We start from the raw sequence: 15,220 nt of genomic DNA, 5'->3' as shown, positions 1-15,220 counted from the left end.
TGTATGTTTGTGTTTGTCTGTCTATGTGTGTGTGTGTATGTGTGTCTGTCTGTCTGTTTGTGTCTGGCTATCTGTGTGTGTGTGTCTGTCTGTGTGTGTATGTCTGTGTCTCTGTCTGTCTATCTGTGTGTGTGTGTGTGTGTGTGTGTGTCTGTCTGTCTGTCTGTCTATCTTTCTGTCTGTGTGTGTGTCTGTCTGTCTGTCTGTGCATGTGTGTGTGTGTGTGTGTCTGTGTCTGTGTCTGCCTGTGTGTGTGTGTGTGTGTGTGTCTGTGTCTGACTGTGTGTGTGTGTGTCTGTGTCTGTCCGTCTGTGTGTGTCTCTGTGTGTGTGAGTGCACGCAGAGCCCATCCAGATGTGTGTGGCGTTCACCTTCAGAGAAGTGGAACCTCTGTGACCTTGCTTGTTCCCCATCCCCCTCGTTCTGCAGTGTTTCTGTGAGGGAGCTGGCTGTTAGCCAGCTCTGCACCACTGTCTCTCTCTCTCTCTCTCTCTCTCTCTCTGATGCAGCATCTGCACGCACCTTCCTCACTCACGTACATCTACGGCCCAGGGTGGGGAACAAGCAGAAACATCCACCTACATCTGCAGCTCCCACTGCCTCAGCTTTCCGAAAAAAAATGCCAGGCAGCAGGACTGCCACAGAGCTAATCACAGGGACGGAGAGAGAGAGAGAGAGAGAGAGAGGGAGAGAGAGAGAGGGAGACCATCAGCTCTGCTTGGACACCTTCGAGAGGCTGCCCCGGCTCTCCCTCTGGCTCCTCCTGACAATCTGTGTTGGCCTTTCTCCATCTCTCCATCTGTCCCTCCGGCTTCTTCCATCCCTCCACCTGCATCTCCTCACAAATTCTCTCCCCACCCCCTCTCTCTTTCTCCCTCTCTGTTTCTCTCTCTGTCCCTCTGTCTCTCTATCCCCTTGTTGTTCTCTTCCCATCCCCATTTTCCCCCAGATCTTGTTATCAAATAATTTTGCATTATTTCTCTTTTGTCATGTCTCATCAATTTCAGCCTTTCCACACCTTCCCCTCTCTCTATATCTCTCCCTCACTCTCTCTCTCCAAATGTTCTCTACTCCCTTTGTCTCTCCCTTCCTCTATCTCTTTGTCTCTCTCTCTCTCTCTCCCTGCTCTATATTTATCCCTCTCCGCCTTACTTTTTCCCCTCCCTCTGTCCCTGTTTGTCTTTCTCAATCTCTTTATCGGCCTCTGTCACTCTCCCTCTCCCTGTCTATCTGTCTCTGTCCCTCTCTCTGTCCATCTGACTCTGTCCCTCTCTCTGCCTATATCTCTCTCTATCTGTCTCCCCCGCTGTCTGTCTATTCCTCCAACTCTCTCCTTCCTTTTCTGTCTCCCCATCTTTCTGTCCCACTCTCCCTTTCCCTCTGTCCCTCTGTCTATGTCCTTCTCTATCTCTCTCTCTCACTCTTATTCCCTTCCTCTCCCTCCTTCCGTCTCACTCCCCGTCTCTCTCTTTCCTCCACGTCCATCCCTTTCGAACCACCTTCCATCCCTCTACTCCCTCCATCCCTCTCCACATCCCTCCCTCTCTATGCCCCTATCTCTCTCTGTCCCTGCCCCTCTCTCTGTCCATCTCACCGCCCTCTTTCTCTGTCCCATTTTCTCTCTCTCTTTCCCTCTCTCACAGATAACTATGCACCATACCCTGTCTCTATCTCCCTCTCCCTCTCTCCGTGTCTCTTTCTCCCTCTCTCACACAGATGACTGTGTATGCTATCTCCTCCTCTCTTTCTCTCTCTGTCTCCCTCTCTCACAGATAACTGTGCACATTTACCCTCTCTCTCTCTCTGTCTCCCTCTGCCTCTCCCTCTCTCACACAGATGACTGTGTATGCTATCTCCTCCTCTCTTTCTCTCTCTGTCTCCCTCTCTCACAGATAACTGTGCACATTTACCCTCTCTCTCTCTCTGTCTCCCTCTGCCTCTCCCTCTCTCACACAGATGACTGTGTATGCTATCTCCTCCTCTCTTTCTCTCTCTGTCTCCCTCTCTCACAGATAACTGTGCACATTTACCCTCTCTCTCTCTCTGTCTCCCTCTGCCTCTCCCTCTCTCACACAGATGACTGTGTATGCTATCTCCTCCTCTCTTTCTCTCTCTGTCTCCCTCTCTCACAGATAACTGTGCACATTTACCCTCTCTCTCTCTCTGCCTCCCTCTGCCTCTCCCTCTCTCACACAGATGACTGTGTACGCTATCTCTCTCTCGCTCTCTCACAGATGACTGTATCCCTCTCTCTCTCTCTCTCTCTATGCTGCTGCATTGCGATATTGCAGTATCCCAGCCTGATGACCCTCTCTCAGGCTTGCAGCGCCATTCCTGATGCCAGGCAGACGGAGCTGAGTTTGCTGTCTCACTTACCCCCATGGTAGAGGTGGAGGAGATGGTAGTTCGAGGTGAGCAGAGGGAGTACCAGGCGACTGCTGGGTAGACTGATGCAGTACTGCAGAGCGTCACAGCCTGGGGAAGATGTCTACCACTCACTGACAGTGTACAGTGCCTTCACCTCGAATGTGAGTGCTCGCAGCTCAGGCTCCTCCTCGAACCTGTCCTACAGCCAATCTGCTGTCAGCCCGCACACAGCTTCACCACTGCCTCCTCCCACTGCAGGACTCGCTCTGTCCCAATCACCTTGTTCCAGGCACACAGCCTCACCTCCCTCTCACAGCCCCTCCATCCGCCTCTCCCTACCTCCCACACTCACTCCATCCAGCTCTCCCTCTCACAGCCCTCCATCCGCCTCTCCCTACCTCCCACACTCACTCCATCCAGCTCTCCCTCTCACAGCCCCTCCATCCGACTCTCTCTACCTCCCACACTCACTCCATCCAGCTCTCCCTCTCACAGTCCCTCCATCCGCCTCTCCCTACCTCCCACACTCACTCTATCTGCCTCTCCCTCTCACAGCCCCTCCATCCACCTCTCCGTCCTTTCCACATTCACTTCATCCACCTCTCCCTCTCACAGCCCCTTCATCCGCCTCTCCCGACCTCCCACACTCACTCCATCCGCCTGTCCCTACCTCTCACACTCACTCCATCCACCTCACCCTCTCATAGCCCCTCCATTCTCCTCTCCCTCACAATCACACTCATTCCATCCCCCTCTCCATCCAACACTCACTCCATCCCTCTTTCCCTCCCTCCTACACTCAGTCCATCCCCCTCTTACTATATCACACACACACCCTTCATCTCCCTCTCCCTCACACAATCACTCCATCTCCCTCTCCCTCACACAATCACTCCATCCCTTTTGCCCTCCCTCCCACTCTCAGTCCCACCCCCCTCACTCCATCCCCCTCTCCCTAATAATCACACTCACTCCATCCCCCTCTCCCTACCACACTCATTCCATCCTCTTCCTCTGCCACACTCACTCCATCCCTCTTTCCCTCCCTCCCAAACTCATTCCATCCCTCTCCCCACACTCACTCCATCCCCCTATCCCTACCGTGCCCACTCTATCCCCCATCCTTCACACACTCACTCCATCCCCCTCTCCCTCATGCAATCACTCTCACTCACACTCACATTCACTCCAACCCATTCTCCCTCACAGTCAATCCATTCCCCTCCCCACACTCACTCCATCCACCGCTTCCTCCCACTCACTCCAACCCCTTGTCCCTCACACAATCTGTTCCCCTCCCCACACTTACTCCATCCTCCTCTCCCTCCCACACTCGCTCCACCCCCCTCTTCCTACCACACTCACTCCATCCTTCTCTCCCTCCCTCCCACATTCACTCCATCCCCCTCTTCCTACCACACTCACTCCATCCTTCTCTCCCTCCCTCCCACATTCACTCCATCCCCCTCTTCCTACTACACTCACTCCACCCCTCTCCCTCACACTCATTCCATCCCCTTCTCCCTCACACACTCAATCCATTCCCCTCCCCACATGCATTCCATCCCCCCTCTTTCTACCACACTCACTCCATCCCCCTCTCCCTACCTACCACACTCACTCCATTCCCCTCTCCCTCCCACACTCACTCCATCCCTCTTTCCCTCCCTCCCACACTCACTCCATCCTCCTCTACCTCCCTCCCACACTCACTGCCTCCCCCTCTCCCTCACAGGCTTACTCCACCCCCTCTCCTTCACACTCACACTCACTCCATCCCCTCTCGCTCCCACTCACACTCACTTCCTTTCCCTCCCTCTCACATTCATTCCTTCCCAACCACACTGCCTCACCTCTCCCTCACACTCACTCCTTCCTCCTCTCCCTGCCCCTCACTCTCACTCCTTCCTCCTCCTCTTCTGTCTCACACTCTCGCTTTCCTTCTCTCCCTCTCTCCCACACTCCCTCCATCCTCACTCCCTCCATCCCACACACAATCCATCCCCCTCTCCCCCCACACTCACCCCAAACCCCGTCAACCTCTCTTCCTCATTCATTTCATCCCCCTCTACCTCCCTCCCACACTCACTCCATCCCCGTCTCACTCCATTCCCCCTCTCCCTCACACTCCCACTCACCCCCTTCTCCCTCACATGCTCAATCCATTCCCCTCCCCACACTCACTCCATCCCCCTCTTCCTACCACACTCAATCCACCCCCTTGTCCCTCACAGTCAATCCAGTCCCCTCCCCACAAGCACTCCATTCCCCCTCCCTCCCACACTCATTCCATCCTCCTCTCTCTCCCTCCCACAATCACTCCATCCCACACACGTTCCATGCCCCTTTCCCTCACAATCACCCTCACTCCATCCCCCTGTCCCTCCCACACTTACTCCATCCCTCTCTCCCTCCCTCCCACACTCACTCCATCCCCAACTTCCTACCACACTCACTCCTTCCTCCTCTACCTCTCTCCCACACTCCTTCCATCTCCCATCCCTCCGTCCCACACTCAAATCACCCACTTCTCCCTCCCTCACACACTCACTCCATCCATCTCCCTAACACTCATTCTCACCCCTCCCCCCTGTTCTTCCCTCTCATGCTCACTCCTTGCCCCCTCTCCCTTTCACATTCATTCCTTTCCCTTCCCCCTCCCTCTCACACTCACTTGTTCCCAGCCACACTGCCTCACCTCTACCATACTCAACCCCTCTCTCTTCCCCCATCTATCTCTCCCTCTCACTATTGCACCTCTCTATCACTCCTTCTATCTCCCCTGCACCCATACCCCATCTCTCTATTTCTCCCTCTCTCTTTGTCTCTATTTATCTCTCCCATCTCCCCCCTTTCTCTCTCTATCTCTTTCTCCCCGTCCCTCTCAATCTTCCCTCTGTCTCCCCCTCAAACTATATCTCCTCTCTCTCTGTCCCCATCTAATTCCCCCTTCTCCGTCTATCTCTCCCTTCTCTCTATCTCCGCACATCTCACCCCATCTGCCCCCCTCTATCTCCCTGTTCTTTACCTCTCCCTTGCATCCATCTCCCCTCTCTGTCTCTCTCTCTCCCCCTTTCTATCTCTGCCCATGTCTATCTCCCCCACCTCTCTATCTCCCCTTCTCTCTACCTGCCCCTCCCCCATTTTTCTCTCTCCACCCCCTTCTCCATCTCACTCTCTCTATCTCCCCTGTCTATCTCCCCAGCATCCATCTTCCCCCCTCTATATCTACCTCGCATCCATCTCCTACCTCTCTCTATTTCACCCTCTGTCGACCTCCTTTCTCTATCTCCCCCAATCTCCCCCTCTCTCTATTTCTGCAGTATACATTTCCCTGTCTCTATCTCTCCTCCTCTCTATCTCCCGCACCATCTCCCCCTCTATCCCCCTCCCTCTATGTCTCTCACCTCTCAATCCTCCTTCTGTCTCTATCTCTCTCCTTTCTCTTGATTCCCCTGTCTCTCCTCTGTCTGCCACCTGTCTATCACTCCCCAATCTATTTCCCCTCTCTCTCCCCAATCCACCCCCCTCTATAACCTCATCTATCTCTCCTCCATTGCTCCTTCTCTTGGTCTCTCCTCCGTCTATCTTCCCTCTCTGTCTATCTCCCCCTCTGTCTATCTTCCCTTTCTTCTATCTCCCCCCACCCCATTTACCTCCCTTCAACCTGCACCCCTCTCTATCACCTCTTCTACCCTTCTCTCTATCTTCACTCCGTCTCCCATCAAGCATCTCTATGTGCCCCCATTTCCTTTCTTTCCTCCCTCCATGTTTCTCTTTCGATCTATCCATCTCTCTTTCTCTCTCTCTCTCTTTCTCACTGTCATTTCTTCCTCCCTGTCCCACTCAATTTTTTTGTAGCCTTCTCTTTCTATCCTGCTTTATCTCTATTCCCCTCTCTTTCTCTGTTATCTTATTCTCTATCTCTTTATCTCTCTCCCATTCTTTATTTCTCCTTCTCTATTCCTCTCTTTCTCCTTCAGTCTGTCCGTCTTTTTTCTATCTTTCTTTCTCTCTAGCCATCTCTCCTTATCCCTCTCTCTGTTTTTCTCCCCCTCTCTCTCACTCTGTCACTCCCTCACTTTACCTCTCTTCAATCACCTTCTCTCATCACTCTTTCTATCCTTTCTGCCCATTCCCCTTTCTCTCTCTCTCTCTCTCTCTTTCTCTCTGTCCCTTTATTTTTGTAACTTCCCCCATCTCTGTATCCCTCTTTCTTTTGAGCTACTCTTTTCTCTATTCCTTTCTCTTTCACTCTCCCCTTCTCTCTTCCCCATGTCTCTCTATCCATGCCTTTCTCTATCCCTCTCTCTCTTCCATTGTCCCTCTGTTCTATCTCTCTATTCTGCTCACAATCGTTGTCTTTCTCTCTGTCTATTTCACTTTTTCTCTATCCATCTTTCCACTTCTCGATCTCTCTGACACCCAATCTCTGCTTCTCCCTCTGTCTGTGTCTTTCGCTCTCTCTCTCTCTCTCTCCCCCTGTCCGTCTATCTGTCTTTGTCTCTCTGTCTGTCTGTCTGTCTACCTCCCCATCTCTTTCTCTCTTTTTCTCCGTCTCTCTGTCTGTCTGTCTCTCTCTCTGTCTCTCTCTCTCTCTATCTTTCTATCTCTCTGTCTGTCTATCTGTCTCTGTCTCTCTCTCTCTCTCTGTCTGTATGTCTCCCTCCCCGTCTCTTTCTCTCTTTTTCTCCATCTTTGTGTCTGCCTCTCTCTCTCTTTCTCTCTGTCTCTCTCTGTCCATCTACCTGTCTCTGTCTCTTTCTCTGTATCTCTCTCTGTCCGTCTATCTGTCTCTGTCTCACTGTCTGTGCCTTTCTCTCGCTCTCTGTCTCTCATTCTCTCTCTAGCCCTCTTTTATGCTGTCTCTTTCTTTTCCCATCCTCTATCTCAAAAAAGAAGCCCTTTCCAGGTCTCTGTCTCTCTCTCTCTCTCTATTTTTCTGTCTCTTTATCCCTTTCTCTCTCACACCTTCTCCTTATCCCTGTCTATTCTGCACTCCATTTGTCTTTCCCTCTGTCTCTCTAACCCCTCCTCTCTTTTTCTCTCTATGTATCTCTCTCTCATTCTCAGCTGTGAAAGCGGATTCAACAAGGTGTAATTTCTATGGCTACCATTGCCATGGTGACTCAATGGCCTTCAAAACAGTTGGCCTGGGCTAATCACACACGCGGGATTGATGGATTGTGAGAATATCTGGACAGAGAGCTGAAAGGAGTGATAATGCAAACGGAAACAGGGATGAAGTGAGGGAGAGGTGGGGAATGAAAGTCTGACAGAAAGAGACAGAGGGAGGAAGGAACGGAAAGAGAGAGAGAGATTCTGAGAGTTTCAAGTTAGACAGAGAGAGAGGATGAATGGGAAAGAGATAGTGGGAGAGATGGAGACAGACATAGTGAGAAAGGGGCAGAGAGGTGGGGTAACAGGGAGAGAAATACTAAAATGAAGGATTGTAATGAGTGAATCCATGATGGATTAAAAGAGAGAGTGAAGGGGAAGGGTATTTGAAAAGGAGAGAGAACGAGTGAGATATTGAGTGTGAGAGAGAAACAGTGAGGGAATGACGTTAGCACTGCTGCCTCACAGCACAAGGAACCTGGGTTCGATGCCACCCTCGGGCGACTATCAGTGCGGGGTTCACTGTGAACTTTTCCGATCACATCTCAAACTCCCATTCCCTCAGCCCTAACCAGAGTGGCAGGCTGAGAATTTAAATCAAATTATTTAGTCTATCTGAAATTTGGACTGGATTGCCTGTAAAAATTCATTGAATTGTTTTTCCGTACTTACCCAGTCTGGGCCTACACGTGACTACAGACCCACAATGAGGAGGGGGTGGGGGATGGGGTCAACTCTTAACTGCTGCCCGAAATACCACCTCCTTGAGGGACAATTGTGATCAGAGATAATGGGAACTGCAGATGTTGGAGAATCCAAGATAACAAAGTGTGGAGCTGGTTGAACACCTGTCTGTCTTCCCTGGACTGACCTATCCCCTCCTTCCCTCCCCACCTATACTCTCCTCTCCACCTATCTGCTTTTCTCTCCAACTTTGGTCCGCCTCCCCCTCTCTCCCTATTTATTTCAGGACCTCTCCCCATTCCCCTCTCTGAAGAAGGGTCTAGGCCTGAAACGTCAGCTTTTGTGCTCCTGAGATGCTGCTTGGCCTGCTGTGTTCATCCAGCTTCACACTTTGTTGCCTTGAGGGACTGCTGCTCTTGCTCTGTTACACCTTATCACAAAGAGTTGGTGGGAAAGCCAGCCTTATACCCAGCACCAGGCCGTAGGCTCCAAACCGAGGTAGGCCCCACCATTGGATCTCACTCCTCCTTCCACCACGATTCCCATCGTTGGTGCCTGTGACTCCAGAATTCACTCCCCAAACTCATCCTGGTGCACACAGAAACTATCTCCATTTGTGGTTCCGCAATAAGGTGCTTCCCCTATTCAGACAGTTGCTTGAGCACACTCCCACTTGACTGCGGCTTCCAGGTTTCAATATGAGTCCAGTTTGACCGTGATGTTGCTCTCGCAGTAATGATCGCCTGCTTTCTGTTCCCCATTCCCCTGGGGGATAGGGCAGGACCTGGTCTGTAGTCTCCTGCTGGGCCTGTGGCTCGGGATAAGGCATTTACAAAGGCTGGCTCTTATTCTACACCAATGCAGAAAGTATCAGGGGCCAGACATTCCAGCCCCTAACCCCTCGAGTGAACCTGTCCCCCCACACTCTCAGACAGTACGTTCCAGACCCTAACCCCTCGTGTGACCCTGCCCCCCCCACACTCTCAGACAGTACGTTCCAGATCCTAACCCCTCGAGTGACCCTGTCCACCCCACACTCTCAGACAGTATGTTCCAGACCCTAATTGCTCTGCCAGTCCGGTCGCTATGCCTGGGCTCCCCAGGAACCTGTGCAGCTCTGTCTATATTGTCAGCCCCTTGCACTCAGGCCTAGTCTTCTCAGGGTGAAGCCTGCAGTCGGCCAAATGGGCTGAGCTACAACTTGCTGTTTCCTGGTTAGTTCAGGCCTTGATGGGACCAGCTGACCGTATTGTCTCACATACCCTGGGTTTTATACGAGATATGGCCTTGGTGGTCAGAAAGAGCCCGATATTGTGTAATTTCAGAAGCTAGGCAGACTGTGGACAGCACACTGCCTGGAAAAGCAGGTTGATAAGGGCCTTATGGGCTTCCGTGTTAGAGGGTTATTGTCCCTGCCCCTCGACCAGGAGCCTGGATTCAATTACACTGTGCTCTGGAGGTGTCTCATAACATCTCTGAACAGATTGATTCAAAAATGTTTCATTTTCCATTCTCTCCCCTTTCCCTTTCTCTTCGCATTTTTGTTATTTGCTGTGTCTTTTACCTTGAGGCTTGGTCTAAGTCTTTTATCTGTCGCTATCGCACTTTTCTCACAATCTGCCTGTCTCAGAATTATTCAGTTCAGCAAGCCCTGACCCTACTGTCTCTCACTCTCTCTCTTTCTCACTCTGTCTCTCTGACATTCAATCTCTCTCTCTCTCTGTTACACTCTGTCTCTCTCTCACTGACACTGTCTCTCGCTCTCTGACACTCTCTGTCTCTCTGTCTCTCTCTCTCTCTCTCTGTGACACTCTCTCTGTCTCTCTCTGACTCTCTCTGACACTCACTCTGTCTCTGACTCTATCTCTCTTTCTAACACTCACTGTCTCTCTCTCTCTCTATTTCTGTGACTCTCTCTGTCTCTCTCTCTCCCTCTCTCTGTGACACACTTTGTGAAATTCTCTGTCTCTCTCTCTGTAGCATTCACTGTCTCCCTCTCTCTCGCTCGCTCGCTCTCTCTGTGACACTGTCTCGCTCTCTCTCTCCCACTCTCTCTCTGTGACACTCTGTCTCTCTCTCTCTCTGACACTCGCTGTATCTTTCTCTCTCTCTCTCTCTGTGACACTCACTATCTTTCTCTCTCTCTGTGACACTCACTGTCTCTGTCTGTCTGTGACACTCGCTGTCTCTCTCTCTTTCTATCTCTCTCTGTGACACTCACTCGCTGTCTCTCTGTCTGACACTCTGTCTCTCTCTGACACTCACTGTCTCTCTCTCTCTCTCTTTCTGACTCTCGCTGTCTCTCTCTCTCTTTCTGACACTCGCTGTCTCCCTCTCTCTGACACTCTGTCTCTATCTGTGACACCCTGTCTCTCTTTCTCTCTGCCTGACACTCACTGTGTGTCTCTCTCTTTCTGCGTCTTTCTCTCTGTGACACACACTCTCTCTGTGTCACTCACTGTCTCTTTCTGACACACTCTCTGACTCTCTCTCTCTGACCCACGCTCTGTCTCTCCCCCGCACCTCTCTCTCTCTCTCTGTCTCTCTGACACATGCAGACTCAGCATCATTGTGAGTAGTTCAGTGATGATGCTGTGTCTGGGATGTGACTGAAGAAGTCCTTGTGAACGTATGAAGGGGTTTGGTGTACACTCACGGTCAGCACTGAGAGGGTTAAATCCACAGGCACAGAAAGGCATTTGCTCCTGTTCATTGAGGCCCAGCGATGGAATCTATCGATAAGGCCTGATGGTCAGCAATCTATCTCCTGCTGGGGGGTGGGGGTGGGAGTCACAGGCGATGGAATGCCCCTCCATAGGCAGCACTCTCAGGGAACGTTTCCTTGCACTGGGGAGGGTGGGAATCCGAGAAAGCTATCCCACCCCAAAACCGGCCCACTCGCCTCCACCCCACCACTGGGCAGGCAGGGGACCCCTTTCAAGACGCTGACGAATTCAGTTTGTTTTGCAGACTCTGTCAGAATAAGCTTGGATGGAGTTCAAGCAGCCTGAATCACTACTTCCTGTGTATCAGGCTAAAGGAGGGGGCTGAATGGCCTCCTGCTGTTCCTGTGTAACAGGCTCGAGGAAGGGACCGAATGGCCTCCTGCTGTTCCTGTGTAACAGGCTCAAGGAGGGGGCTGAATGGCCACCTCCTGTTCCTGTGTAACAGGCTCGAGGAGGGGGCTGAATGGCCTCCTGCTCTTCCCGTGTAACAGGCTCGAGGAGGGGGCTGAATGGCCTCTTGCTGTTCCTGTGTAACAGGCTCAAGGAGGGGGCTGAATGGCCTCCTCCTGTTCCTGTGTAACAGAATAGAGGAAGGGGCTGAATGGCCTCCTGCTGTTCATTCAGCAGTAGTGCATTTGAAGGCAACACGAGCACACTGCGCAGTTTGAGGGGGTCCTGTAATCTCAGATTAACCCCGTCTTCCCACTCACCAGCAACACAGTGAGAGCCCAGGCCGAGTCATTCCCCACTTTCTCATCAGGAGGAGGTTACAGAGATGGGGAGGGTATTTAGGGGCTGGAGGGGGTGACAGAGATAGGGAGTGGGTATAGGGACTGGAGGGGGTGACGGAGATGGGGAGGAGGTGTTGGGGCTGGAGGGAGTGACATAGATAGGGAGGGAGTGTAGGGGCTGGAGGGGGTTACAGAGATGGGGAGGGGGTGTAGGGGCTGGAGGGGGTGACAGAGATAGGGAGTGGGTATAGGGACTGGAGGGGGTGACGGAGATGGGGAGGAGGTGTTGGGGCTGGAGGGAGTGACATAGATAGGGAGGGAGTGTAGGGGCTGGAGGGGGTTACAGAGATGGGGAGGGGGTGTAGGGGCTGGAGGGAGTGACAGACATTGGGAGGGGGTGTAGGGGCTGGAGGAGGTTACAGAGATAGGGAGGGGGTGTAGGGGCTGGAGGAGGTTATAGAGATAGGGAGGCGGTGTAGGGGCTGAAAGGGGTTACAGAGATAGGCTGGGGTGTAGGGGCTGGAGGGGGTTACCGAGACAGGGCGGGGGCTTGGGGCTTGAGGAGGGTACAGAGACAGGGACGGGGTGTAGGGGCTGGAGGAGGTTACAGAGATAGGAAGGGGGTTGTAGGGGCCGGAGGGGTTTACAGACATTGGGAGGGGGTGTAGGGGCTGGAGAAGTTTGCAGAGATAAGGAAGGGGTGTAGGGGCTGGAAGAGTTTGCAGAGATAGGGAGGGGGTGTTGAGGTATGAATTATTAAAGATGAACCAAGGAACATTCCTAAATGGATTATTGGTTTTGGTTTATATGTGAAGTATGTGTGCATAAATTACAACAATTACTCATTCTTGTATGGCACAAAAATGAATGAGGAATGGTAGCTCAACCATGCCTTACAAAAGAAATCAGGGACAGTAATTGCATATTGTTCAAATTGCATATAAAGTTACCCAGAAAAGTAGCGAGCCTGAGTGTGGGGATATTTTAGAAATCAGCAAAGAATTTTGATCAAGGGGAAAATAGAGTCTGAAAGTAAAATCTCAGGAAACATAGAAACCAAGTGTAAAAGCTTCTGCAAATTTGTGATGAACAGACTATTAGTAAGGATAACTTTTGGCCCTGACAGTCAGAATTGGGGAATTTAGAATGGCAGACAAAGAGATAACAGAAGAATTGTTAACAGACTTTGGTTCTGTATCCACAAACAAGGACATACATAAATTGTTAGAGAGCCAAGTGTCTCGTGACAGAGTGGAAGGAAATCAGAATAAATTAGAAGATGGTACTAGGAATATTAATGGGGTTAAAGGTTGAGAAATCCCAAGGGTCTGAAATTATGTCCCAGAATAGTACAGGAAATAGTAGATGCATTAGTGGTCATCTTCCAAATGTCTACAGACTCTGGAGCAGTTCCGACAGACTTGAAAGTGAAAAATGTAACTCCACTATTTAAAAAAGGAGGGAGAGAAAGCACAGAGAATTACAGATGTCAGGGGCAGCACGGTGGCTCAGTGCTTAGCACTGCAGCCTCACAGCGCCAGGGACCTGGGTTTGATTCCAACCTTGGGTAACTGTCTGTGTGGAGTTTGCACATTCTCTCCGTGTCTGCATGGGCATCCTCCGGGTGCTCCGGTTTCCTCTCACAATTGAAAGATGTGCAGGTTAGGTGGATTGGCCATGGGAATTGTGGGGTTACAGGGATAGGGTGGATTTGGGATGCTTTTTGGAGGGTCAGTGCAGGCGAAATAGCTTGCTCCCACACTGTAGGAATTCTATGGGAGGATATGCTGAAATCTATTACAAATGATATGATAACAGAACATTCAGAAAACATTAGTGGGATTGGACACAGCCATATGTATGAAAGTCAGGTCATGCTTAACAAATCTACTGGTGTATTTCTGAGGATTTAACTAGTAGAATAAATAAGGGAGAGACAGTAGGCGTGGTGTATATGGATTTTCAGGAGGTTTTTGATAAGCTCCATCATGAGACGTTTGTGGGCAAGACTAAAGCGCATGGCATGGGGTTAATATATCAGCATGGATTAAGAATTGGCTGGCAGCCAGGAAACAGGGACTGGGCATGAATGGGTCTTTTTCCGAGTAGCATGTACTGATTGGTGAGGTCATGCTGGGATCAGTGCTCAGACCCCCGCTCATAGAGTCATAGAGCTGTACAGCACAGATCCTTCAGTCCAACGCCTTCATGCTGACCAGATATCCTAAATTAATCTAGTCCCATTTGCCAGCATTCAGCCCCTATTCCTCTAACCCCTTCTTATCCATGTACCCAACCAGATGCCCCTTAAATGTTGTAATTGTACCAGCCTCCACCACTTCCTCTGGCAGCTCATTCCATACACGCACCACCCTCTGTGTGAAAAAGTTGCCTCTCAGGTCCCTTTTAAATCTTTCCCCTCTCACCTTAAACGTTTTGGACTCTCCTACCCCGAGGAAATGATCTTGACTATTCATACTATCCATGTCCCTCAAGATTTTATAAACCTCTATAAGGTCACCCCTCAGCTTCCAATGCTCCAGGGAAAATGGCCCCAGCCTATTCAGCTTCTCCCTGTAGCTCAAAGCCTCCAACTCCTCACCGCCCTGTCTACCTGCAACTCCACTTTCAAGAAACTATGAACCTGCACTTCAAGGTCACTTTGTTGGCAACACTCCCCAGGATCTTGCTGTTAAAAGGGGCAGCATGGTGACTCAGCGTTTAGCACTGCTACCTCACAGTGCCAGGGACCCAGGTTCAATTCCACCCTTGTGTGACTGTCCGTGTGGAGTTTGCACATTCCATCACACCCCCACCCCCACCCCGTGTCTGCTTGGGTTTCCTCCGGGAACTTCGGTTTCCTCCCTCAGTCCAAAGATGTGCAGGCTAGATGGATAGGCCATGCTAAATTTCCCGTAGTGTTCAGGGATGTGTAGATTAGGTGGTTTATAGGAGGATGGGTCTGGGTGGGATGCTCCGAGGGTCAGTGTGGACTTGTTGGGCCGAAAGGCCTGCTTCCACACTGCAAGGATTCTTTGAAGTGTATAAGCCGTGCCTGGGGTTTGCCTTACCAAATAGATTTATAAATGAGCTGATTGTGGGAACCGAATGGACCATAAGTGGGCAGTAATGTGAGATTGTGAGGGAGATACGAGGAGGCTTCATTGTGACAAGGATGAGTTGAGTGACTGGGCAGACATACGGCAGATGCAGTACAATGCAACTAAATGTGATGTCCTTCAGTGTGAAAGGCAGAAAGGAAGGGTATGATGGGAATAGTGAGATAGTGGGGAATGTGAGCGTACAGAGGGATCTGGGTGTCCTTGTACATCAGCAATGACAGTAGACAGGCAAGTTCAGCAAGGAAGGCAGAGGGTGCATTGGCCTTCGTTGCAAGAGACTTGGAGTTCAGATGTAGGAATATCTTCCTGCAGTTAGACAGGGCCTTGGCGAGACCACCCCTGCAATATTGTGTACAGTTGTGGCCTCCCGATGATACAATTACCACAGAGAGGGTGTCGCGGAGGATCACTAGGCTGATACTGGGATGGCAGGACGTCCCATGAGGAGAGGTATGGTTCATAGTCACTCAGG

The 15,220-nt window shown here is 51.1% G+C and overlaps 1 protein-coding gene across 2 annotated transcripts in view; it reads right to left on the bottom strand.

Moving 5' to 3' along the window:
- LOC125448488 (sodium/potassium-transporting ATPase subunit alpha-3) overlaps nt 1–15,220 on the bottom strand; it is a 107,611-nt gene that overhangs the window by 64,790 nt on the left and 27,601 nt on the right. Inside the window, exon 1 of one of the 2 annotated variants that reach the window (XM_059641324.1) lies at nt 2,377–2,543. The exons of the other annotated variant lie outside the window; for it this stretch is intronic. Coding sequence (XP_059497307.1) covers nt 2,377–2,382 — 6 coding nt within the window. The 5' untranslated portion in view covers nt 2,383–2,543. Of the gene's footprint in view, nt 1–2,376; nt 2,544–15,220 lie in introns of those variants that run through there. 2 annotated transcript variants of the gene reach the window in all.

Source organism: Stegostoma tigrinum, chromosome 41, assembly GCF_030684315.1.
Source record: "Stegostoma tigrinum isolate sSteTig4 chromosome 41, sSteTig4.hap1, whole genome shotgun sequence".
In the NCBI taxonomy this organism is placed as follows: domain Eukaryota; kingdom Metazoa; phylum Chordata; class Chondrichthyes; order Orectolobiformes; family Stegostomatidae; genus Stegostoma; species Stegostoma tigrinum.
The sequence above is the reverse complement of the archived record's forward strand: the minus strand, read 5'-3'. Positions and strand labels throughout refer to the sequence as shown.